General features: G+C 38.8%; 1 protein-coding gene across 30 annotated transcripts in view; it reads left to right on the forward strand.

The window, feature by feature from the left end:
- The window catches only part of PUM1 (pumilio RNA binding family member 1), a 119,380-nt gene that overhangs the window by 26,515 nt on the left and 65,736 nt on the right, over positions 1-27,129 (forward strand). For 17 of the 30 annotated variants that reach the window (XR_006742226.1, XM_036446627.2, XM_036446637.2 and 14 more), the window contains 3 exons: positions 1,777-1,845; positions 24,106-24,214; positions 25,153-25,331. Coding sequence is in view for 29 of the 30 variants with exons in the window: in XM_036446627.2 (XP_036302520.1) it covers positions 1,777-1,845; positions 24,106-24,214; positions 25,153-25,331 (357 nt within the window). In the remaining variant the exon portion in view is untranslated. Of the gene's footprint in view, positions 1-1,776; positions 1,846-21,656; positions 21,678-24,105; positions 24,215-25,152; positions 25,332-27,129 lie in introns of those variants that run through there. The other 13 variants (XM_036446638.2, XM_036446640.2, XM_036446648.2 and 10 more) reach the window with 6 other exon arrangements.

Here is a 27,129-nt window from a genome sequence, read left to right on the forward strand (position 1 = left end):
TTAGAGCTTATTCAATAAGTAAATAAATAAATAAATAAATAAATATTTGAGCTTACTTAAATAAACACTTTACAGTGTGGTCACACTTTCTGTTTGAAGGTCTTTTCAAACTGTTTCACTACAGTAACAAGGGTTGTCTCTGTCTTTGTTCTCTCGACTCAATTTTAACTTCATTTTTAAAATTAAAAAAATTATTAAATGGATTTTTAGAGAGAGAGGAAGGGAAAAAGAAACATCAGTGTGAGAGTGAAACATTGATGAGTTGCTTCCCTCACATTCCCTATCAGAATCAAGCCCACAACCCAGGCATATGCCCTGACCAGGAATCAAACCTGCAACCTTTTAGTGCACCAGACAATGCCCAGGCAACTGAGGCACACTGGCCAAGGCCATTTTAAATTTTATAAATTTATATTTTTAGCAAGCATCTCAAAGCTGTTACATCTTAGTGACACAAGGTGCCATTTGTAGCATAGTATCAGTTTTGAGTTTTGAAAAGAATGTGATTTAAAACAATGCAAATGTATTTTTATGTGGTGTCAGTTCAGTTAAATTAAGATTATTGGTGATATATACTAGTAGGCAGCATGTTAATAAATCCTTAAGTTGGTTCCCTGAGCTGAATTCTGGTTCCTCTTCTCTGTACTTTTCCCTCTCCCTGCCTGGCTCAAGCCTGACCTTCTTTGCATTTACTGATTGCAGAGAGACAGAGAGAAAGAGAGGGGGGGAGGGAAGGAGGAAGAGAGAGAGAGAAAGAGAGAGGGGGGGGAGGGGGGAGAGAGGAGAGGGATTGGTTGCCTCTGGTACACGCCCCGACTGGGGATTGAGCTCTTAACCTAGGATGTGTCCTGACGGGAATTGAACTCACAACCTTTTGGTGTGTGGGATGACACTCCCAACAAACTGAGCCAGGCCTAATTTTGAATGTTTTGAATCTATTTCATGCTTCATCCTTGATCTTAACATTACCTTGTAGTACTGACAGGAATGAGTTAATGGAAGCCCCCAGTAAGGTTATGATGTAGGTAGTACATTTACTGATAGGTAAAGTTTGAAGGTATTCTTGTAATATGTTATTTTTCCCATCTGAATTTGAGATTCTAGGAGCCTTCCCAAAATCTTCCAGTATGGAGAAATGTTGGGGCACTCTGTTATAGTTGGCACCCCTCTCCCCGTGGTTTATGAAAGAAATACCATATCTTATATCTATCCACAAGGGCAGTCTACAAATATTTGCTATAAATCAGGAAAGGAATTATCTTCATTTTGAATCTTCAGAACCTGGCACAGTCCCTGGATCAAAGAATACTGGCTAAGTCAAAGAACAAATGTATTTAATTTGGATCAAATGATTTCCCTCATTTATATGCTCCTGTTTGGGGACAAGGGGACAAGTATTTGGTCTTTGATTTAGTGACCAGGTTTAGGTTACATAATCATCTTCATGTGTAATTGCTCTTCAGTATGTTGGTCTTTAATTAAATTAAAATGTATGAAAAATAGCTAACATAATTATCATGCTGTAATTTGCTTTTTCTTTGTTTGGATTACATGTTTTTCATGTTTTGAAAACAAAAGGGAATGGGAGGGGAGAAAGCAGGGGTCATTGCTGAACCCTGATGGCTAAAGGTAAGTGAGTGTTTAATCTCAATCACTTGAAAATTGTTAGTCTTTATCAATATCTGAAAGTCAACAAAAGCTTTTCATTTGTTTAATGTGTATGTAAAATTCAAGATGCTAACCTGAAACTTTTCCCTTCTCTATTCTGAACAATAGGTACGATCTATGGATGAACTGAATCATGATTTTCAAGCACTTGCTCTGGAGGGAAGAGCGATGGGAGAGGTAAGTGAATTGGAGTGTCAGAAAAGTAGGCCTGTATTTAAGGGAAGGTTGGAACTGTCTTTCTTCAGATGTGTTAGAATCTAGTCTCCAGAAGTATGTGCTTGCTTTTCCTTGTTGCCATTCTCATGATAGGAGTGGAATATTGCAGAATGTTGCCAAAAGGATTTCATAAGAATGTTAACCTTAACCTAATGTCCTAAAAACAAGATAAAGCAATCAAAATATGAGCACAAATTATTTGTGCTCAACTAGTGAGTTGTAAATTGAGGTGTTAAAATTTTACAAAGTAATTTAATTTTATATGCATCCAACGTCCTTACCTTTGCTTCATTTTTCATTTGCTGGAGGAAGGGAGATTTAGATTGGTTGTTAATCAAAATACGTTGATAACCTATTTTTAGAGTAGTGTCATTTTTGAGGAAGTTGTTTAGAGCTCCATTGTGAAAAGGAAGGTATTAGGTTTCTGGCAAAATAATTCCAAAGTAGAGGCCTGAGCCAGTCATTCCTTGTGTACATAGAATTCAGAAACAAGAATTTTGGTTTGTTGGTAATGTTTAAAATTTGCAAAAACAAAACTTACTATCATCCATTATATTGGCAGGGAATATTGCCATAATTCTAAAAGAAAGGGGAGTATAGATGAAGTACAGTTGATTTCTAGTGATTCTAGTTGTTTACAAAAAGAATGTATTGGTGATAAGGTAGAACATACAGTTTGCTTTGCTTAAGATGTTACAGGTCCATAAACTGGGGGCTCTGGCTTGTGATTTTCTTGTTCTAGAGAGTTACCTTACATTTTTTTCTTCTGTTTTATTTTTTGTGTATCAGATATTTAAAATTTTCCACATCTATTTTAATGTTTTAAATAAAGGAATAATAGCAATATCCTGAATTCTTTTTTGACACCATTCATTAAATACATTTGTTCTTTGACTTAGCCAGTATTCTTTGACCCAGGCACTGTGCTAGGTTCTGAGGATTCAAAATGAAGATAATTCCTTTCCTGATTTATAGCAAATATTTGTAGACTGCCCTTGTGGATAGATATTAAATAGTTAAACTCTTTTTTTTTGGTCCTGAGATTCTTTCTTCCTTTGTTAAAATATTTTGTTTCCAATGTTTATGAATCCTCTTAGATTCATGGGTTTTTGGTCTGTTCTTGTTCTTTTTTCCTAGAGCTTTAAGAGAATATTGGTAAGGTGTCATTGTGCTTCCTGTGCCTGTCTACTATCATTGAAACAGTACATATCAACAAACCATATTGGTTATTGGGTAATAGATTTTCTGATTTAACTACTGGAGCAAAGTTTGAGCAGAAAGTTATTAAGTCTGATATTAAGTATAGATGGGAAAACCACATTTATCTTCACTTGTGATTCGAATCTGGTCCATTCCCCTAAAAATCTAATCCCAGGTTTTAAAAATTAATTACACAAAATCAAAATAATGTCCTGTTGCTGTTTTGCAAGCAAGTCTTTGAAATCTCTAAAGATGAATTCTAATTGAAGAATAGTGAACAGTGAATTTTATTTAAATGACACTTAAAATAAATATTTTTTAAAATCTTTATTTTTTGGCCCAAAAATGCTTCTTTTAAAAGATCTCCAAACCTCATTCTTCTTATTTTTTCCCTAGAAATGCTATTTTTGGACACACACACACACACACACACACACACACTAGTGGCCTGGTACATGAAGTTCATACACATTAAAAGGGGATTAGAGGAAACATTTTAATATTGCTATTTGTCCTTTCTCTATAATAGAAGTATCAGAGTTGAAAGAAAATTAGTAAAATTATATGAAAAGCTTCCTCCTGTCAGTTTGGGTGTGCCGCAGGACCCAGAGTCAAGTTCACGCCCACCTGCGGCACCTCAAAAATCATGCGATACCCAGACCCTGCTGGCCTCATCCAATTGGGCGAGATCCAGACCTGGCCGGCCCCACCCTTGGCAAGCCCCGCCGGGTGGGGGTGCAGCCTCAGGTCCCCTGGCCCGGAGCTAGGCGGGTGAGGTGCGAGGAGGAGGCGTGGCGCAGCCTCCGGTCTTCTTGTCAAGTCCTATAGGGTGGGGGGCGGGGTGCAGCCTCAGGTCCCCCTGTGCAAGCTGGACGGGAATCAGGCCTGCACGCAGAGGCAGTGAGGGGCAGTCAGGCTGGCAGGGGGTTGGGCAGTTAGAGGCGACCAGGCAGGCAGGCAGGTGAGTGATTAGGAGCCAGTGGTCCAGGATTGTGAGAGGGAGGTCCTACTGCCAACTTAGACCTGATCCTGGGGATGGGGCCTAAACTGGCAGTTGGACATCCCCCGAGGAGTCCCGGATTGGACAGGGTGCAGGCTGGCCTGAGGGGACTCCTCCTCCCCCCTGCACGAATTTCATGCACTGGTCCTCTAGTAATAAAACATTCATGCATTATCTCATCAGTAACTATCAGGTTGGTGCTATTATGTAGATAAGGAAAAAGGCCAACAAAAAAATGAATTAATTTGCTCAGGATCACAGAGCTATAAGTGGTGGAGCTGTGATTCTGACATGGCTTCCTCTCCAAAGCATGTGCCCTTAGAATAAGAAAGTCAATACTTGTAAAATGATTGATGGTGAAATTTCATTTTAATAAGCTTTATAAAACTTGATTTTTGGGAGTATTCAAAAAATGCTTAATATACTTCCCTCTGAAAATGCCAATACTTACTGAAATTACTTTTTAAAGCATTTCCAGTGTCTAGGCACCAAGGGGACAAACTAAGTATGGAGTAGTTTCTGTTCACAAGGAACTTTGTTTAACTAGTTGAGGAAGCAGTGAATATATATGACAACAGAAAAGTGTACGTTTTTTCTTTCTTTTTTAAAAATATATTTTGTTGATTTTTTTACAGAGAGGAAGGGAGAGAGATAGAGAGCTAGAAACATTGATGAGAGAGAGACATCGACCAGCTGCCCTTGACCGGAATCGAACCCAGGACCCTTCAGTCCACAGGCTGACGCTCTATCCACTGAGCCAAACCGGTTTTGGCAAGTGTACGTTTTTTCTATGTATTTTTCTGAGTTTAGAAAAGGGAGTGATTGGGCTCTGGCTAGTGTGGCTCAGTTGGTTGGAGTGTTGGGTTTGTTCCATTTCTAGTCAAGACACAGGTTGGGGGTTTGATACTTGGAAACCAATCTCTCTCTCTCCCCCCCATTTCCCTCTCTAAAATTCAGTGGCCATGTCCATAGTGAGGATAAAAAAATAAGGGCTGGGGAAGTGATCAGTATTGGCAGGACTAATTTATGATTATATGAATGGAGGGAGAAATAAGGTTTGGAAAACATCTAGTTAAGATTTGCATAGGTGCAAGTTGGGAGCGATAAAAGGGAGATTGGCATACTACCTAATAAAAGAGTAATATGCAGATTAACCATCACTCTGCTCAAACCACACCCACCAATCAAGCCCACAGCCAATCCGAGTGACTATGCAAATTAACCCCAAACAAGATGGCTGCAGACACAGAGAGCAGTTGCGAGGCTTGGGTTTCCCCAGCATTTTTCACACATCCTGGCCGGCTTAGGCCTCCACTCAAGGATACAAAGTTTCAATTATAGAAGATAAATCCCAAGAAAAATGGTGGCAGCCATGGAGCTGGAAAGAGCAGGCTAAGGTTGTCCCCGGCAAAAGAGGAAGCAAAGCTTTCCACCTGCCCTGGCTGGCCTAAGCCTCCACTCAAGGATACAAAGTTTCAATTATAGAAGATACATAAAACCAAACAAATGGCGGCAGCAGGGGCCTTGGCTCTGCTCCAGGCTACAAAGTTTCAGTTGTGGAAGGTAAATAAATTCCAGATACCAGGGCCTCTGCTTGGGTTGCAGGGGGCCTTGGCCAGCCTGAAAACCATCACAGGCCCCTCGCCCAGGCCACCCTACACCCTAAGGGACCTGATCCTGGACACCCTTCAGAGCAAATCAACAGGACCCACCCATGCACCAGGCCTCTATCCTATCTAATAAGAGTAATATGCAGATTGACCATCACTCCAACACACAAGATGGCTGCCCCATGTGGTCAAAGATCCTGCCCCTATGTGGACACAAGATGGCCAGCGGGGCGGGGGGGTGGGCGCGCAGTTGGAAGGCACTGAGTCTGCAAGGAAGGGCAATTGGAGTCAGTCAATCCTGTAGGGTAGGGCAGTTAGGGGTGGTCAGGCTGGCAGACAGAAGTGGGTAGGGGCAATCAGGAAGGCAGGCAGGCGAGCAGTTGGGAGCCAGCAGTCCTGGATTGTGAGAGGGATGTCCGACTGCCTGTTTAGACCTGATCCCGATGGGCAGTTTAACGTCCCTCGGGGGGTTCCAGATTGGAGAGGGTGCAGGATGGGCTGAGGGACACCTCCCCACCCCCTGCACGAATTTTGTGCACCGGGCCTCTAGTATAAGAGAAATGAAGATAATGTTTATAATAATTTTTTGTTTTAAAAGCACAGCTTCTAGTTTAACTTTATTAAATTTTCTTCCCTTTAAGCAATAAAACATCTATCTGGGGGGGTGGGGTGGGATTGGTATAAATATAGCCTTACCCATATAAACTCTAAAATTTCAGGTACATTGCATGAACTTAAACTAGGCATGGTATATTTTTGCTGCAGTTATTTTCTGTGTATTTGTATGGGGTGGGGGAGTAGGAAAAGAGAAGGAAAGGAACACTTCATTAGAGAAAATACCTCATGAGTTGACCGACAACCGTAATCAAAGAGTCACAATTTGCAGTTCGCTCCTCTCTCGTCAAAACCGTTTGCTGTTTTTAGAGCAAATTGTTACCGGAGATGAAGAATGGGTGCTGTATGTTAATTTGAAAAGGCGGCCTCAATGGTTGGACAAAAATGAGGCTCCGCAGCCCACGCCAAAACCTGACTTGCATGCGAAAAAAGTGATGTTGTGTGTTTGGTGGAATTTTAAAGGAATTCTTCATTATGAACTTTTACCATCTAACCAAACCATTACAAGTGCAGTGTATAGTGCCCAATTGGAAAGGTTAGCCCAAGCTTTAAGAGAAAAAGAACCCGCGCTGATTAATCGGAAGGGCGTAATTCTTCACCACGATAACGCACGACCGCATACTGCAAGAATCACTGCTGAAAAACTGCGCCAGTTGGAATGGGAAGTTCTCCCTCAACCTGCATATTCTCCTGATATTGCCCCTTGCGATTACCATTTGTTTTGTTCTTTGCAAAACTTTCTTCTTGGAAAAAAATTTAATAATGAAGAATGCCTCAAAAATGCATTGACCGAATTTTTTGCATCAAAATCACAAGAATTTTACAACAGAGGGATTAAAATGCTTCCTGAGCGTTGGGCACAAGTAGTAGAAAACAACGGCAACTATGTTGTTGATTAAATTTTGTTGTATTGTTTAAATAAATTCGATTTAAAAAAAGTATTAGAAAACGACATTAATTATTACTAGACCTAATATATCCAAGAATGTAGGAATCTTTAGAATTCAAAGAGAATTGGCTATATTAAAAGTAATTGAAGTAACGTTCAGGCTACTTGACTCTTGTTATTTATTTATTTTTTCCATCAAAGCCACTAGTAGACTCTTGGTGTCATTTTGCAAGATTTGGAGCCTGTCTTAGAAATCTTGCTAAAGAAGTGGCTTAAAACATCTCCTTCAAACTTTGCTGGTTGTCTGAATTACAGCTCTTAGCTGAAAGACTCAGAACAAGTGCTTTAATTGCCCCCTATTCTAGAATAGCGGTCGCCAACTTTTCAGACTTCATGAAACACCGGTGGTCCACTGTTCTAGAATGTCAGCATAAAAAGGAAGATAGGGAAATATTTTAGGCTTAAGCAATAAATTATTTTCAGATATTTCTTCCACTGCTTGTTTAGCCCCTTTCATTTGACAAAGTCAAAGTGCTGAAAAGTTTAAAGGCACATATTTGAGCCTTTATTTACCTATGAAAGGAGAAGGCAGTAGTTGAGTGTTTTAAGAGATCACTAACCTTTGGGTTTTGGAGCTCTGCTTCTACATTGGTTTGGTTTATTATCTTGCATGACCTATTTGCTCCACCTGTAGGAGGGCAGCATTATTACTGTTCATGTCCTAAAAAGAGATGGATTTGTAAAGAGGAGAACAGTTCTAATTGGAAAGTACTTTGAGAGCCTTTGACAGAAAAGGCACTTTATTCTGTGTAATTGGTTTTCTAACTTAAAAACAAAGGACTTTTTTCTTTTTAATATTACTTAATGTCTTATATGTGGTAAATGTGACAGCCTTCAAGTTAAGATAGTAGTGATTATTTCTGGGGGAAACAGAATGTGATTAGATGTGGCCCTTCATATTCGTTTTAGAATACTGAAGCATAGAAAAACTTACCTACATAATAGACAAATTTGACATCTGGGAATGGAAATCTGAAAAGTGCGCCTGTATATAATGAATACTGAAGTGTTCCCTGAAAGTAGAATAAAGAGAGGTATCCTATATAATAAACAGCTGATATGGAAATGGTCATCATGCCCTCATGCTGTCACGTAGTAACAGCTCAGACACTCAACACTGGAGGTAGAGGAATGAGGACCAGTCAGGCTGTGGCTCAGGAGAGTTACAAGCCACCTGCCCCACTGGCCCCGGCACAAGTGACTGGGGCTATGGCCTGGGAGAGGAACAAGCTGCACGCTCTACAGTAGGGGTGTCGAACTCAATCAGAGAAGGGGCCAAAATCTAAAATCCAGCCTAAATCGCGGGCCGAATGGTTTACTGAACAGTCATAAACTGTCATTGTGATGGAAACGCAGCGGAGTGCAGTGATGACAGCGCTGTGCGGGCCACATTGCAAGGCCTGGCAGGACGGATTTGGCCCGCAGGCCTTGTGTTTGACACATGTGCTACAGTCTTGGGTGCCAGTGGCTGTGCCTGGGCAAAGCCAGCCTGGGTCCTTGGTGTATGCGACCAACCAGAGGAGGGAATCCTGGGTCCCAGGTGCAGGGTGAGGCAGAGGCGGTTAGGAATGATCAGGCAGGCAGGCAGAAGTGGTTAGTGATCAGGCAGGCAAAGGTAGTTAGGGCCATCAGGTAGGCAGGTAGGTGAGCAGTTAGGAGCTAGTGGTCCCAGATTGCGAGAGGCAGTCGACATCCCTTGAAGGGGTCCTGGACTGGAGAGGGTGCAGGCCGGGCTGAAGGACCCACCCTCCCTGTGCATGAATTTCCTGTACCGGGGCTTCTAGTATGTAATAAAAGTGCAATATGCTAATTAGACCAGATGGCCTTCTGGATGACCTTCTGGACTAAGCCAGGGCTGTGAGGGAAGCCCGGGTCCGGGCTGCCTGAGGGAAGCCAGTGCCGGCAGCTGGGCGAGAAGTAAGGCCTACTTACTGTTGCACAAATTTCGTGCATCAGGCCTCCGGTAATTAAAATAAAGCTTCAGATTCTAATCGGACATTCCATGGGGATTCTATCCATTAGTGTGAGACAGCAGAATGACTTGTAGAGGGAGGAATGTGATAGTGATTTGGAGAGCTGATAACCCAACGAAAGGCATAACTTGGTGAGATAAGAGTTCTTACTGGTTTAGAATTTTGAAGCCACAGCTTCCAGCCTTGGCTCAGACATTCATCTTTTTTGGACTTTGTTTTTTTCCATCTGTAAGACAAAGTGGGACAAATAGTGTCCCAGGATCCTTTCAATCTAAGATTCTTGGATTTTGCCCATCAATCTGTTTTTAAAAATATACAAAACAACACACACCTGAAACCTGTATGTTCATGTTAACCAATGTCACCTCAGTAAGTTTCATAAATAATAAAAAAATACAAAACAGTTTATTTCTGGGCTCTCCATTCTGTTTCATTGACCTATATGTCTATTTTTATGTCAGGACTATGCTGTATTGATTACTATGGCCTTGCAGTAGATATTAGATAGCATCATTCTTCCAATTTTATTCTTTTCCCCCCTAAAGGTTACTGAGGTAATTTGGGGTCTTGCGTGGTTCCATATAAGTTTTTGAAATATTTTTCTAGTTCTGAGAGATATACTATTGTATTTTAATAAGAATTTTGTCGAATCTATAGATTGCTTTTGATATGGACGTTTTAAATGATGTTAATTCTTCCTATCTATGAACATGGTATGCGCTTCCACTTATTTGTGTTTTCTTTTAATTTCTTGAGTATCCGATAATTTTCCTAGTAAAGGTCTTCATCGTTAATTAATATTTAACAAAGGCGGCAAGAACATACAATGGGGTAGAGACAGTCAAGTTAATAAACGGTGTTGAGAATATTGGACAGATATATGCAAAAAAATTGAAACTAGACCACCTTCTTATCCTATACACAAGAATAAATTCAAAATGGATTAAAGTCTTAAATGTAGGTCATGAAACCATAAAGATCCTAGAAGGAAACAAAGACAATAAAACCTTTGACATTTCCCATAGCAATATATATGTGTGTGTGTGTGTGTGTGTGTGTGTGTGTGTGTGTGTGTAAATCGCCTTGGACAAGGAAAACAAAAGACAAAATAAACAGATGGGACCACATAAGACAAAAGCTTTTGCACAGCAAAGGAAACCAACAAAATGAAAAAGACAACCCACTGAATGGGAGAACATATTTGCCAGTGATGTATTTGAGAGGGGGTTCATATCCAAAATTTATGAAGAACTTGTACAGGCCTAGCTGGTTTGGCTCAGTGGGTAGATCATTGGCCTGCATACTGAAGGGTTCTGGGTTCGATTCTGGTCAGCGGCACATGCCTGGGTTGTGGGCTCAATCCCCAGTAAAGGGTGTGCAGGAGGCAGCCGATCAATGATTCTCTCTCATCACTGATGTTCCTACCTCTCTCCCTCTTCCTCTCTGAAATCAATAAAAATATGTTAAAAAGTAAAAAACTTGTACAACTCAAAACAGAGAAAACAGTCCAATTAAAAAACTGTAAAAGACTTGAATAGACACATCTCCAAAGAGGACATACAGATGGCCAATAAATGTATGAAAAGATGCTCAATGTAACTAATCATCAGAGAAATGCAAATTAAAACCATAGTGAGATAATACCTCACTCCTGACAGGATATCTATCATTAATAAATCAGTAAACAAGTGTTGGTGAGGATGTGGAAAATAGGGAACTCTTAGGCACTTGGTGGGAATGTATATTGGTATATCGTGGAAAACAGTATGGAGTTACCTCAGAAAATTAAAAATGGAGTTGACTTATGACTCAGAGATTCCACTTCTGGGGATATAGCTGATGAAACCTGAAACACTAATTTGGAAGACTATATCATCCCTGGGTTCATTGCAGCATTATTTACAATAGCCAAGTTTGGAAGCAGCCCAATGTCCATCTGTAGATAAGTGGATAAAAACTCTGCTGTCAAAATGAAGGGAATCTTATGTTTTGTGATAGCCTGGATGGACCTAAGTAAAATAAGCCAAGAGAGAAAGACAAATTCCATATGATTTCACTTATTTGTGGAATCCAGCAAACAAAATAAATAAAATAGAAATAGACTTATAAATAAATACATAAAACAATCCTACAGCTCTCTCTCAGGGGGCTGGGTGAAAAAGATGAAGGGATCAAACACACACACAACAAACCCCCCCCAAAAAAACAAAACAAAACAAAACAAAACAAAACAAAAAAACACACACACAAAAAACACATCAATTGACACAGGCAGTTGGTATGGTTGATTATCCGAAGGGGATAAATGGTGGCGGGAAGAGACTTGACTTTGGGCAGTGAGCCTACAATGTGCTGTCGAGTTGTACACTTGAAACCAATGCCAGCCCAATAAATTCAATAAAGAAAACAAATCAAAAACAGGAATAGTTCTCCTTTTTCTAGGATATTCCATAGGACATCTAAAAGATGCCTTTTTGCCCTTATAGTGTAGAGGGTTCTAACTTCATTGTATTCTCTGAGACGCATTCACCAGTCTGCAGCTGCCTAAGACATCGGCTGTCCTTAGGGCTCGTGGCTTGGTAATTCTGAAATCAAGACAAGGGAGAGCGTATTGTGGATACGAAGTCTGTTAAATTCCTCCCATATCTTTCCATCATGGCAAACAGAAGGGCTCAGAGAATTGGAGGCTTTTGGGTAGCCAAAAGTACTTCCCAGTCCTGTAGTCCTGCTTCACACTGTCGGTTCCTTGCAGAGTGTCAGAATAACTAAGGTGACTCCATAATGGAGTATCTCAGGATTGAATTTTGGAAAGGATATTGTCCGCCAGCAAGATCCTACAACTTTTCTTACAGAAGGGAGGAAAAAGTGATAGCACCTTGTCGTGTATTAATATAGAGATATCTGACCAAGCAGTGTAACAAATCCTTTTCCCCCCAAAATGTAGCTTTTGAGTACAGATAGTAATGCTAAAAGCTGCTTTACTTCCATAACTTTGTATAATACTGTGAGAATGCTCACCTGTTCAAATTCAAATAACAGACTTGGAGACAAATATGGCAAAAACGAGACATTTAACACATCCTCGAGAGCGGGTATCTGTCAGGGTGCACAGGCACACCTGGGGCAGCGAACACAGCCCATTTATTCAGTCCCTCTTCCAGGTTCTCATTGGCTGAGTACTATGGGGTCACCTGTTTCCTCATATGTCTCCCATTGGGCCATTTAAAAAAAAAAATGGGGTTAGGCCTTTTCAAGTTGCCTCCACCTTCCCATCTGTCTGAGGCAGGCACCTGGTTTGGGGTGCGAGGGGGGGTTTCCACCATGCTGCTGGCACATGCCCACAGTTCTTTGTTCCTATATCCTTTTCCCTCCTCCCTACGTTCAGTTTTTCTTGGGATAATTCATCAGCTGTTTCCATCAAAAGCCAACCATGCTGCAGATGGATCCAGAGGCCCTTTTCCTACAGTGTCATTTAGTTGTTGGGGCATTTTTGACATCGTGCTATTAAAATGAAATGTTTAGAGAAAACATAGCCACGCCACGTTAACTGGAGGAATGCCATTTTACTTAATAATTTTTCTGTATTAGATTAATGACTGTGGGTAAGAGGTGAAGTGACCTCTTCATGAGTCGTATTTGGAAAAGTTCCTGGGATATTCTAATAGTTTGGGGATTGGACTTTTGAAGAATTAGATAAGAAGGTGCTTTCTAACCCCGAGAAGGTGGGTACAAGTGACATTTGGAACCTGTTTCCTGGTTCTGTCCTGTCACTTTGAGACCTGTGTGGAACCCCACTCATTCCAATATCTGTCTTCTATCCTGCAATGGGGAGTCTGGGCACCAGGCAGACTTACCACTGTATATTTTGAGCTGTCTTGGAAGGTTTGTGACAAAACATGCTCCTTTGAAGCAGAATATAACATCCACATACTGTGTAATCTGTCTTCATTTAATTTCTCCCCTTTGATTCCCCTTTTGCTAAAATGTTTTCACAAAAAGTATACTTTATATGAGTAGAGGTAATCCTAAATAACTAAAATAAAACATTAACACTTTTGAGACACCTTGCTGTTAATTTCATTACCTCTGTCAATCTCCCAATAGGTTTTTGTGAGATATTAGTACCATTTTTTTTACATGAGGAAAATTAGTCCTAAGATCACGTGATTCTAGCTAAGGTCATAAGTGTCAAGCTGTTGGATTGACTAAGTTTTATTTCATTAGGCTCAGAAATAATAGCTGCAGTATGTTGAGCATATGTAATTTTCCGTGTACTATGCTCATCATTTTATATCCATTACTATTTTCAGTGTGGTCCTTCAATATTATGATGCCTTGTTATATAGACCAGGCAAAAGTGATTAGAGAAGTTAACGTGATCATGAGGCAGTTGTTTGAATGCAGATCTCAATCCAAAACCTGAATTTTTACATGTCCAAAGTCTACCCATTATTCAAAATCCAGCCTTAATTATCAGTTCCTCTATAAAACTTGTCTTTTAATTATTAATTAATTTTTATCATTTTAAATTTATCTTTATTGTTGAAAGTATTACAGATGTACCCTTCAAAAAAATTTTTTTTTTTTAATTGATTTCAGAGAGGAAGGGAGAGGTAGAGAGAGGGAAATGTCAATGATGACAAAATCATTGATAGTCTAACTCCTGCATGCCCCACCTGGGACCAAGCCCACAACCTGGGCAGGTGCCCTGACTGGGAATCAAACCATGACCTCCTGGTTCATAGTTCAACGCTCAGCTACCAAGCCATGCCGCGTGAGCCAGCTGTACCCTTTTTAATAAAAGCTTTCTTGCTCTCACCAACCAGAAGCTATGGAAATGAATTCAAATAGCAACTTATTTGTATAATTCTTATGGCTCTAGTTTATTTTATACATAATGATTTGTGTAAATATTTTCTATTTTATTGCACTTAAGTTTGCTGAGAGCAGGGGCTTTAGCTAATAATGTACTTTGTAAATAATGGATGCCTAATACATTGTTTTGAGTGAAACTTATACCAGTAAATACCTTTTTCTAAGCATGGATTCCTCTTTATTTTCTCTTTATTTCAGAAGTTGGAATTGCCCTCTCCTCAAGGGACTATAGTCCAATTCTGAAAGTATTTGTATGCTCTGTTCAGAATATTTTTTTACCCTCAGGGATAAGGGGTATTTGAAAGGGGAGGATGAGAAACAGATTTAACTGAAAAATATTTATTCAACTTTCTCTGCAAATTTTTATATTTTTGAACTATTAGATAATTACTTTTGTTTATTACAGATCAATAGGACACTTTCTCTGGGCTATTTGCTGGGGTATGGAAATATCCTTATTACATATATACTACCAGACATAAGAGTATTTAAAAGACTGAAATTATTTCTGTTCTATTTCTTGTTTAAGCATGTGCTAGACTATGTTGTGTATAATTCTCATATATTGTTATTTTATTGATGAAAAACCAGAGAACCAAAGTTTAATTCATTGTCTCTTGGTTAATGAATGCATTCTGTGGTTCTTATAACAAAGCATGTAGAAGTTTATTTTGTATTGGTCTTACCAATACATATATAGTAGCCATATCTATGAAATATTCATCTCCTGGAATGCTTGTCCATATATGGCATACTGAGATCCTTGCCAATTGAATAAAAAAATACTCTGAGGCTGACTGGATTTGAGTCATGAAACAATCTAGATGTTCTCATGGTTTTGTGAGCTTTGCAGGTTTCTTAAGTAATCTGGAAGCTTATCTTTTGTGCACTGGGCTCTCAGGTACTGTAACAAAAATCGTTTATATAACTATTAAAGTCTAGATGTAGTATAACATGAATGTAGTTCTGGTATAGACCAAACCATTCGCTTAAACATACATGAAAACAAATGGCTTTATGTATAGGTAAATAGCAGAGGTGACATAGTCCTCTGTTTACTTACATGCTTTTCGTATACCCTGAAGAAAAAGCCTGGGTCACTGGGCATTTCTTCATATTTTGAACATACCGTATTTTTCGGGCCATAAGACGCTCTGGACCATAAGACGCACTAGTTTTTAGAGAAGGGAAATGAAGAAAAAAAGATTCTGAAACAAATAGTGTCCTAAAATATTTTATGTGCATTAAAACCCAACATCACAGTCATAAACACATGTAATCAACCCTGTAAAGTAAACAGCAGCATTTAGAACCATTTTAGAGCTGGGCAAGCACACAGAGACCACACAGAGCCGGGCAAGTAAAAAAACTTTTTTTTTAAAGTATATGTGTAGACTATATTTGGACCATAAGACGCAGGGACTTTTCCCCCCCACTTCTGGGGGGAAAAAAGTGCGTCTTATGGTCCGAAAAAACGGTAGTTTGCTATCTGTCAAATTTTATGAAGAAGTTTCTTTTGGCTGTGTTCCAATAACTTGAACTAGGAAGGTATAAAGAAAATTTTATTTTCAGTGGATTTAGCAGTGGAGAAAGGATTACTATGGAATTTGCCATAGGCTAATTTATCACAAAATAACATGGAAATTGAGATGCTAACAGTAACTGATTTTTTTTGAAGAGCATGTTTTATGAAAGTACAGCCAATGTCATTTTTGTGTTTCTTTTTAAGGATAAATTTGTTAACAATGAATGTGTTCTCTGTGTGGTAAAGAACACTGGGAAACCCCTGTGCTCCTTTGAGTAGAATGCATTCTCACTATAATCATCAGTTGAAGAACTGTTTGCAATTTTATCTAATTTGTGGTTCTAAAATTGAAGAGCTACTAAATTTTTCTTGTTTAATTTCTTTTTTTTTTTTTTTTTTGACTCCCACAACCCACAGTGGACCTTCAGGACAACCTTAACACTTTACCATTGGACTTGTAAATTGAAACTTGCAACACCATCTTCTTACATATTTCTATCTTGTTTTTCATCCTAGTCTTTGCACTTAGTTGATTCTACAGAATCAATTGCTGATTAAAAGAACTTCAATGATAGGCTTATGTATACTTAGAAACTTTATTCTTAATTATTGTAATGAGCTACGAGTCTTCACTTTTGAAATTACATAGGTTTATTTTTTAACCAGAGGCCCGGTGCACGAATTCATGCACCAGTGGGGTCCCTCAGCCTGGTCTGCAGGATAGAGCCGAAACTGGCTGGCTCTCCAACATACCTGATTGCGAGAGGGTGCAGGCCAGGCTGTGCACATTTGAGGCCGGGGAGGGACCGTGGGAGGGCTCCAGGGCATATCCAGCCTGTCTTCCTCAGTCCTGATAGGCTGGACCCCAGCAGCAAGCTAACCTACCAGTTGGAGCATCTACCCCCTGGTGGTCAGTGCACCTCATAGCAACTGGTCAACTGGTTGACTTTCTGCCCCTTAGTGGTCAGTGCACGTCATAGCGAGCAATTGAACAGCCTTAACATATCATTAGCATATTATGCTTTGATTGGTTGAAAGGATTACTGGATGCAGCATATTAGGCTTTTAGTATAGACTCTATACTAGAGGATAGGATGCTTTGAAAACAGAGAGGCATCTAAGCAGCGGTTCCTTGCCCCCATTTCTATAGGTCTCTTCTCTAACCATTTTTGCCTAGATTACTATAGTGACCTCTTTGCTTAGCCTCCCAGCATACAAATGCTTTCCCATACCCCATTTTACGGAGAAATGTCAGATTAATTTTTAAAAAATAGTTCTTATGATGTTATTCCCTAATGGATTAGAGCCCAACTTATCAGTGTTCCATAAAGACTCACTGGCGACTGGACTAGTTGTGCTTTTTCACCTGCTTACTCCTTTCCTATGTCAGTACCAGCCTTTTTTATTGGTGGACACCTGCTTTGCTCTTTGTGGAAAGCCCTTTTCACTATCTTCTCACTCTCAATCTCCCCTCCATCCCCCATCCCTTCCATCCCCCCAGTTTTTAAAAGTGTGAAAACTATTACTTGAACAGCCTGCATTAGCCACTACTGGAATAATGAAAGTATTAAAAGACTTCTTTGTCCTGAAAGAAATGATTAAAAATAAAAACCTACCAAGAATCAAACTGACACAATTACAGAGCATTTTAGAGTAAACACACTAATAGTACGATACAGAATGTTAAACTTTCCAATCCACTGCAGATGGAGAAAGGAATAATAACCTGAGATAGGACTGGTCAAGGAATGAGCTTACATAGAACTTAGCAGCTGTCTATTGAAACATTTACTTTGCTCCCAGTTTTTTTGCTTTCATAGGTTGAATGTAGATTTTTTTCTTTTGATTTTTTTTTTTTTTTTTTTGTCATTGAGATAAATTCTCAGGAATGAACATGATTTTTAATGTATATATTTTCTGGTATAAAAAGAATTGTGACATTGAATGGATATACCTTTTCTTTAAGCTTTGTAAATTATACTTTAAAAAATGTTTTTATTGATTTTAGAAAGAGGAAGGGTAAGGGATAAAGAGATACAAACATAGATTGGCTGTCTCTTGCACACTCCCTACTGGGGATCAGCACCTCAACCTGGGCTTGTGCCCTGACCAGGAATCAATCCTGTGACCACTTGGTTTATGGGTTGATGCTCAACCACTGAGCCACACCAGCCAGGCTAAATAATACTTTTACATTTAAACTGGTTTTGGTTAAAGCTTTAATAATTATTTGAGTGTAGTTCGTAGTATTTGTGAAAGCACTTTGTATACTATCTTACTTGATTTCATAACAACCCTCTTTGATATGGATGGCTAGGTAAATCCCCTAAGGACAATAAGATTTTGAGAAGGGATTTCTGAAAATTTTCACACATCAGTGCTATGACTAGAACATGTGATTGTCAGCACAAACCAGTAAAACTATTTCACTCAGTTCTGAGCTCTCCTTTTTCTGAGTTAATATAAAATTCTTTTAATGTAATGAGATATTTACTAAAATTAAAAATGGGGGTGGTGGTCTGTATCTTACCAGCTAGTTAAAATATCAGGTATTTGACTTGATGATTGGCTACACTCCAATGAAAGGAAGCTTGTTTTGGAAGTTTGAATTGCCATAACATGATCAGACCTCGGCATGCCTGCAGGGTTGTAGCATTCCTGTGATTAGTATTCCTTGAGAAGCCACATTTCTGCTGAGGGATAGCTCTATGCAATTTAAGTTGAGTATATAAGCAGTGGCCTGATATTTTATGCCTCTTGAGCAGAGTACTTGTTAAATGTGCATTTAGTGTTGAGACCATCTGAAAACTTCATTGATACTTCCCTATGCAAATATTAGTGATGGTATGGTCAAAGCACCCAATCTTAATAATAATCATCCTGCCTCTTAGTTTCTGCAAAGCTTTAGTCATGGTTCTTCTTGAACCATGTGTTTTGTGAGGGCTCTCAATTTCATGGGATTTGCACTGAAGTGGGTGGGTGATGCTGTGCTGGGCACATGGGAGCATTTCATCTGCCAGTCAGTAGTTTTATCAGAATTATTAAAAGAACAAAGTATTAGTTTGGTTTTTTAAATAATAATAGCAGCTAATTTTTTGGATGGTTACTCTGTGTTTAGCATTATACATTATACACTATCTCATTTAATGTTCATAACAGTTCATTTTATAGATGAGAAAACTGAGGCTTAGAGGGGTTAAACTCACACAGTTGGGATTTAAAACCGTTTAAAAAAATGATTTTAGAGCACATGTGTGCTTTACCACTATATTAGTCTTAAAATAAGTATATGTGCTGCCGAAGCGAGCACTATATTAGTCTTAAAATAAGAAGCCTAGAGTTCTTGACATTCTCAGCTCTTAATTGTCTCTACCTCTGCTTAAAGGGATCTTAGTAGGAGTTAATGTGATGATTGATTATGCAACTGTGGCTTTGTGTAGTGTCTTTTTGTTACATGATAAAATAAAAAGTGTTTTTAATAAAATTTTAGAGGTTTCCCAAGCAGATAGCAGTATTTGTAAACCTATGCTTGATTTCTGATTTGTTCTCCAGAAGCCTCATGACTAAGCTTGCTTTATGTCTTAAGTCTTTTACAAACCTATAGTTTAAGCTGGGATAACAGTGTGTGTTTCTCCCAAGGGTTTGAAAACAGGGGTAATTCGGATAATTTAATGGGATAATAACAAAGAAGAGTACAAGGTCCTTGTGTTGCTGGGGACGATGTAGGCTCTCCCAAGTCTTGGTTCTTAATAGATCTTGAAAGGGCTTTAGATCCGAAAATCATAGATGATTGGATTATGAAGTTAACACACACTAACCAGAACTACAGGAGACTAATGTAAAAAAACACACCAAAAAACCAAAAAACCCCCCCAAAACCATGATGTAATTTACTAATTTATAAGGAGAAGTAAACTCTGAAGTGAACAGGAGGATTGCATCCAGTGCTCAGCATGCTTGGCTACAGGAGGAAACCAAGTTCTTACAAAAAGTTTGCTTGGTAAGCAGATTTTGAACCAGGGAAGTTACTTGGTTGTTTTTAGTAGCTGCTGTGGTCAAGCTACTGTATAGCCTGTTGCATTAATTGCTTTTTATAAGGATAGAATTGTTTGTGCATCATATGTCTCAACATGCCAACTGGATAATAATGCCTATATCTGACTCCCTGGGTCTCCTTTGCTTTTGTTGGACCAATTCCTAATTCCCACTATCTTCTTTTAGAATTGTCAAATCTTTTAATCTTATTACCTAATATTTTTTTAAAGTGAAGTTAGTAAACCTCTGCTGTGATCTTTTTTGTTCTGTCAAAGCGCAGTATTTATTTCGAAGTTCTTGATGGAGTAAGCAGTGACTCTCTTCCCATCCACTAGTTGTACTTCAGTTTTTGGTGATTGAATTGGAGGTGTGGTTTAAGTGAAGGTTTGGCAGCTCCTGGCATTTATGCCAGTGGGTTGGTGAATCCTAGGATTTTTAGCCCGTGCTGTGGATGGCATTACCTCCAGAAAATTGCTGCTGAATTTGAAATAACAGCTGGATATTCAGCATCACTTTGCTGTATAATTCAGTAGATTATGGTTAGCTCTTTTTACTATGATCACATTTGAGCAGTAATGTATTTTAGTTGACTCTTGAATATGTGATTGCTACTAATTCTCAGTGAGCTTAATGTCTCTGAGTTGATTTGACTTAGGAGAATTTTAAAAAGTCATTCATTTTTAAAACAAGGTCTGATAGGGAGAACATGAAATGGAATGGATATAATTTTTTCCAAATTCAAAAGTAGTACTTGGATTTTGGATATTAGAACTAGAACAAGAAGTGCTTCTTGAATTGAAGCCAGACTCTTAAGGAAGTATTTTGAATATAAAAAAGCACTATATATTTACAACCGTATCTGTAACCTATTGCTACATTACAAATTACCCCAAAATTTAGGGGCTTAAAACAACACAGTGTAAGCCTCACCTTTCTGGAGGTCAAGAACGCAATCATCGCTTTGGAAGAACCTCTTGTGAGCTGCAGCCATCTTAAAGTCAATTGGGGAAAAGTTTGCCTCCAAGCTCACTCACATAACTGATGTCAGGATTAAGTTCTTTACACGTTATTGGACTGAGAGCCTCAATTCATAATGAATTGATGTCCAATGACTTCTCGTGGTTCCAGCAGCTAGCTTCATCAAAGGGAGCATGCAAGATAGATGTAAGAGGGTAAGAAGGAGAAGCAAAACTGGTAGTTTTTTATAACAATCTTGAGAGACAACCTATCACTTTTGCCTTATGCTATTTCTTAGAAGCAAAGTCACAAGGTCTAGCCCACAGTAAAGGGAAGGAGATTACCAGAAGAATCATTTCAGATCTGCTAACCACACACATGAGGAGTAGGGATGGGTATGTTTTGGAGAAAAGAAGTAAATATTAGGTTCTATGTGAGAGCCAGAAACTCTGAAGAAGTTGCTTCTGTTTTTGCTCAAGTACTTTGGTGCAGTACTTTTCCTTTCCTTTCTACTTGCAGGGGACTCTTGCACCCCATAATTTCTACCTTTTTTCTCCCAGAATCAGCATGCTGCCATCCTCTCTCCCACCTCCTTTTTCTTTATCTCCTACAGACTTGCCTTATCAGTGCCTGCTGTTTTCATTGATAATAACAATTGGATCTTCTTGTTGCCACTATGCCAAAGCATAAGGAGTTCTAGTACTTTTGGGGCTGTTCCTAGCATTAGCTTAGGATTTATATTTATACCAATCGTTAATAGTGGGATATATGGCCTCTTGGTGTCTGACTAGGGTCATGAGTTTTGATGTGTGTTTCTATGAGATTTGTTGCATTTATCCCTACTTTGAAATAGAATCTTCACTTTTTAATACCTTTCTGTGTTGTACTAGTATAGTTGTTTCCTTGGAAAAAATTTCATCTGGAAACAGCCTTGTTTATATGTTCACCTGCTTTTGCTAGCTTAGTGTTATGACAGCCTGGCAAGCAACAGTGAAAGATGACAGGATTTCAGAAGCCATTTTTGAAGTCTTGAGTTCAAGGACTGCTACCCTCAGTAAGCAATTTGACAGACTATGGATAGATTACATTATTTTGCACATGGAGTTTGGCACTTACAGAATCTTTTCCTTGAGCTTTGGATAAAGATTTTGCAATTTGTGTAGAGAGGGATGAGCACTATAATGAATGAATATATATGAATGAATGAATATATATGAATATATATATATATATATATATATATAATATGAATATATTTATATATATATATATATTTTTTCATCACATTTTCTCTCTTTCCACAAATAAACCAACTAATGAGATACAGGCATTCTTCTGGTACAGAGAAGTTGATGGGGACTTCTGTTTGCTCCCACTCCCTACAAAATGGAGGAGAAAAAGAAAAATGTTAGTTGGAAAGGGACAACCAATAGGGAAGTAAATTCTGTTTGTAATCTTCTGAGGGGGCATTTTTGAGACTAAAAGGAGAAGTTGTTTAAAAACAAGAATTCTTGAATTGTGCTTGAGTAGTTCTCATTAATTTTCAGTGTCACTTCCATGATTTACAGCTATTCGCCTTGATGTAATACCATTGAATACATTTATTGAGAACCTACTTTGTGACAGGCATTGTACTAGGCACTCATCAACAAAACTTATAATCATCCCAACAACTTGGAAAATATTTCCTTTATCAGTACAAAGGGAATGAGGCACCCAGGATAGTTCAATGATTTGTCTTAGGACACACATCAAAGTTGTCTGGTCTAAGGCTTCCTTATTCCACTACTTAGCTATGATCTGGGCTCTTTCTCTTGTTTGTTCCTCCCCTGCTTCCCAAATCTCAAGTTAACAGATCAGTTCTTTCTTTGTTTCCCCCTAAGAATGAACCCAAGGGGCTCACTAGGAATTGACTGCTTATAACTTGCGTATCTTCAAGCAAATCTATGCTTCTGTGTATTAAAATGCCAGACCCAAACCTGTATTCTGTCATGATCTTGTTGGCTTAGGAATAAATTAGGACCTGAAGAGAAGAGTATGGGAAACTGCCTTGGTGTAGGTAGGAGGTAGTAGCCCATGTCTATCAGATTTATAGAGCTAGATTAGCTAGATTTAAGTTATGCTGAGAACGTATTAATAGAATTTCTGTTTGAAAGTTGAGATTTATTTTAGTGAGGGCAAAGTTGAGTTATTCCTCCATTATCATTGGGTTATGGGTTTTAATCGGAAAGATAGGAGGAAAGCAAACGTTTTATGCTTCCTGGTTTTTAACTGTCTACCTCTGAGACAGGCGTCTTCAAACTACGGCCCGCGGGCCACATGCGGCCCGCAGAGGAGTCTGATCCGGCCCGCCAGGTTTTTTGGGCAGTGAGCGCAGCCGAGGTGTTACAGTAGGAATTAGTAGTTCATATAGTCCGGCCCTCCAGCTCTCTGAGGGACCGTGATCTGGCCCCCACTTTAAAAAGTTTGAGGACCCCTGCCTGAGAAATTCAACTGTCCAGGTGTGCTCATTTAGGCTCAAGAGCAGTGATTAAGTACTGTCTCAAACACCTGAGTTTCTTGTCTGACTAGTAGGAGCTGAAATGAAAACATAATTAGAGGAATTAAAGAGGGACATTTTAGTAAGTAAAGCTGATGACCAGAAAGAAGAGTGATGGCATTCTAGTGGAATTTTATTTTGTAACTCTGGTCACGAATGCTTTGCTCTTGTGTAAAACTGTACTGTGTTTTGCTTGAATGCTACTTTACATTTATTTGGTTGAAGTTAAAGTTCTCACATTGTAAGTTTATGGCCAGTGATGCCCGCATTTCTACGAAGTATAGAATGTTTTGTGAAGTCACTTTAATGGTATTACTTAGTATTGTTAAAATTAATTGAGGATCGGAGATTTTATTTCTCTTCCAGTAATGGGGAAAGACAACTGTTCTGTCTTTCCAAAATTTTGGAATAGGTTAATGATGTGATTAGGAAGGTTTTTTTTCTTTCTGGTGATGAAAATTTTTTCGTTAACAGAATCTCGGTTTATAAAGGAGGTGGATTTTGCCAGTAACTTTGTATGGTTAGTTAGTACACATGTAGGCTAAAGTGTTTTAGTAGTTAGTTGTAGGCATTTTTCTTTTTTCAGTAAGAAACTTCTTAGCAAGCAGTTAGCTCATAGGTCTAATATGAGTCCCCTTCCCCCCCATTAAAAAATCTTGGCATAGGTTAAGTGAAAAATCCTAGATATTTAAGCTGAGCATCTATTGTAATGGCCTGATCTGTGCAGGGCCCTCCCCAACCTGCTACCCTTGCCATAGACCTCTCTGAGACTTTTGCCAAATGTACAATAGTGTTCTACCACAATCTGTGTAGCCAGAACACTGATTACAAACTTCCAGGGCACATGAGCATCTTCAGTACCCTTGTCTAAAAGAAAGTGTTGACTGCTGTACTTTCATCCTTTATGAATTCTTTAAAAGCGTCTATTATTTTTAATTTGCAGCAGCTCTTGCCAGGTAAAAAGTTTTGGGAAACAGATGAATCCAGCAAAGATGGACCAAAAGGAATATTCCTGGGTGATCAATGGCGAGACAGTGCCTGGGGAACATCAGGTAATCTAGATCTAGCATCTGTACTGTGATTTATGCCTGTCTTAGAGCTCCTTTCCTCAGCAATTGGCAAGTCATAAATTGTACATCAGTGACATAAGCATGTCAAGCAGTGTCCTGTCCTGTAATATAATTACTATGAAGGAGCTTATGTGATATAATTTATTAAAACATAAATAAGCAAAATCAAATCTTCAGTATTTTATTGAAGTGCTAGCCACAGGGGAATGGTCTTTTTTGAAATGACCATAATTTCAGCTATAACTTCTTGTTCTGTACTGCTGTCAGCATACTTGGAACTAGAAAATCCATGCCTGCCTTTTGAAGTCATGCTTCTTTTCCCCCTCTTCCCCCCTGCATAACGTGTATGGGATGATCTATCTGTGAATGTGGATGAGGCCAAATCAAGTCACTGGGCACAGATGCTCTTCTGACAGATTACCCTTGAAGAGGCAGACACACTGACAGCAGAAAGAAATGATAGATCACAGGGAGGAAGGAGTCAGAAAATCTAAAAGCTGACATGCTGTTATAGCACAGTATAAGAATGGATCCTCAGATAACAGCAAGTCATCAGAAAAATCAAATTATGTTTAAAAAGGGCAGTAAAACCATATTTTGTTTTAGTAATATCACCAATAAAATACATTAAAAAGAAATTCTGCCACTTGAAAGGAGCAAACATATTTATTCACTTAGCTAGGAAAACCAGTTATGTGAACTGCTATATTGCTCTGCTATCCTGGATATATGAGGGGTGTGTTCTGTTTTCTTAGTTATTTAGTATATTATTCTTAGGGAAAAACACAATAGGAGGTTTTGGCTCAACTGGCCATAGCAGGTTTCCTGATTCCCAGTCATTGGTTTATCCCTGAGACATCACTCATAATTTGTTTGAGCCTCTGGCTGCACTGTATCATGCTTGTGTATCTTTTTTGTAGATCATTCAGTTTCCCAGCCAATCATGGTGCAGAGAAGACCTGGTCAGAGTTTCCATGTGAACAGTGAGGTCAATTCTGTACTGTCCCCACGGTCGGAGAGTGGGGGACTAGGCGTTAGCATGGTGGAGTATGTGTTGAGCTCATCCCCGGGAGATTCCTGTCTAAGAAAAGGAGGATTTGTAAGTTGGCTTGAGGAACTTGTTCCTATATCTCTCTTTTTTTAACCCCCAAAACAAAACATGCCTGTTTAGTTTCCTTAGATATTCACAGCACTAATTGAAGGGTATTATAAAAACACTTACTAAAATTAATAGGGGATGTAAACCAAACTATTAAACATAGACAAATGATATTTTTTGGGGGACACATTGATAGTAATGTGAGGTAGGAACTGGAATCTAGATTTCAATTCATTGGTCTACCAGAAAATACCATTTTTAGTTTAAAACAACAAAAGTACACACGTGTAGGAATTTGAAAAAAGAAACTTGTCAGTAGTGATTGGAGAGCAGTGATTTGTCAGCACCCAAGAACCCTTAAAATGGATCAGCTATGTAGGATCATTCTTGTTTTGCTAGCTAGGTTTTAATTATAGAATGATCTTTTACCTTCTTTGAACAGCTATACTTCTCACCCTCAGCCTGTCAGGAAATTAAAAAATTAAAAATTCTGTTATTTCTATATCTGTGATTTTTGTGTTCTATCACTATTGACCAGCTTACCTGTCCCTCTTAAGTCTAAGCAGTCCTCCTCAGGCATCCTTGATAGCCTTTCTCGAAACCAGCCCTTTCTCTGGCATCCACTTTCCAGATCTAGAAGTCTTAAGATGGAAACACTTGAGTCTTCCTCATCTGTGACTTCCTCATCTGTGATAGGAAGGCCATGAAAGGCCCCATGACTCTGTTTCCCCTCCTTTTCCCCCAGGTCAATTTGTTTTGTACATTTTTAAAGCTCTTTCTCCCTGAAGTCTTTTTGGTCTAATCGTACTTGTTGGCAATAATTTAAGAAATATTTTTTCTTTCAAATCATAGTAATTTTTCCTCCATAACTATCTTTATCATATAGCATTTGTTGTCAATATTTATTGGCATATATCTGTTGCTATGTGTCAGAGGCTTGGTCCTATTTCCCCCATTCCACTCGAAACTTCTTTAGAGTAACAGTAGTTTGTTTTTGGTGCAGCTTCCTCAAGTGTCAAAGTACAATTCTTTAATATGTTGGTGATATTAAATGAATGATTGTTGACTTGGTTGGCATGAAGAGAACCAGGTTTTCACAGAGTTAGCTTTATTCTAGGCACATCTAAGGTGTTGCTTCAACCGACATTGACATGACCTAGAGCTTTTAATTCGTAGAAAAACCAGAAAAAACCCGAAATGAACTTCTTTAAGAGACTAGTTTGGTTTTCTCTCAGCTCCGCACTTAGAAGTTTGGTGTGAGGAATTTAGCCAGAAGAGGATCTTTTATAACAACTCTTAGGAAGTTAAGGAACTAAGCTGGGGCTTTTGTCTTAATCTTGAGAACTAGCCATTCCAAAGCTGACTTGATTGTTTTTTCAGTCTTTTGATGCCATAAAGACGGAGGTCAGATTTAGTGGCTTGTGGATCAGATAGGAAAAGACTTTTAATTTGAACCTTCCCAGGAGACTGCTTGGGAAGAAAGGATCTACCCGTTGGATGTGGGAATGGATCAGGCAAAAATGATCATTTGCCTATTGTGCCATAGGAAGAATGGTGTTAACTACTTCTCTTCTTTCACCTTATCTAGCTTACTTTTTTTTTGGTCCTCATACATTTTTATCTCATGAACCCAGATTTCTCATAGGAAGTGCTATCTATTCCTGCCTATAACTTTTAGTTATTTACTGTAGAAGACAAGTGAGTCTTGTGTGTAGGTAAGTTGTTACTGTCGTAAATTGGATCCCGGTTATTTGTGTGATCAGTTGTTTTTTTAAAGACTTTCGTGCTGGTTTTTTTT

This window comes from Pipistrellus kuhlii, unplaced genomic scaffold (assembly GCF_014108245.1).
Source record: "Pipistrellus kuhlii isolate mPipKuh1 unplaced genomic scaffold, mPipKuh1.p scaffold_m20_p_2, whole genome shotgun sequence".
NCBI classification, from domain to species: Eukaryota; Metazoa; Chordata; class Mammalia; order Chiroptera; family Vespertilionidae; genus Pipistrellus; species Pipistrellus kuhlii.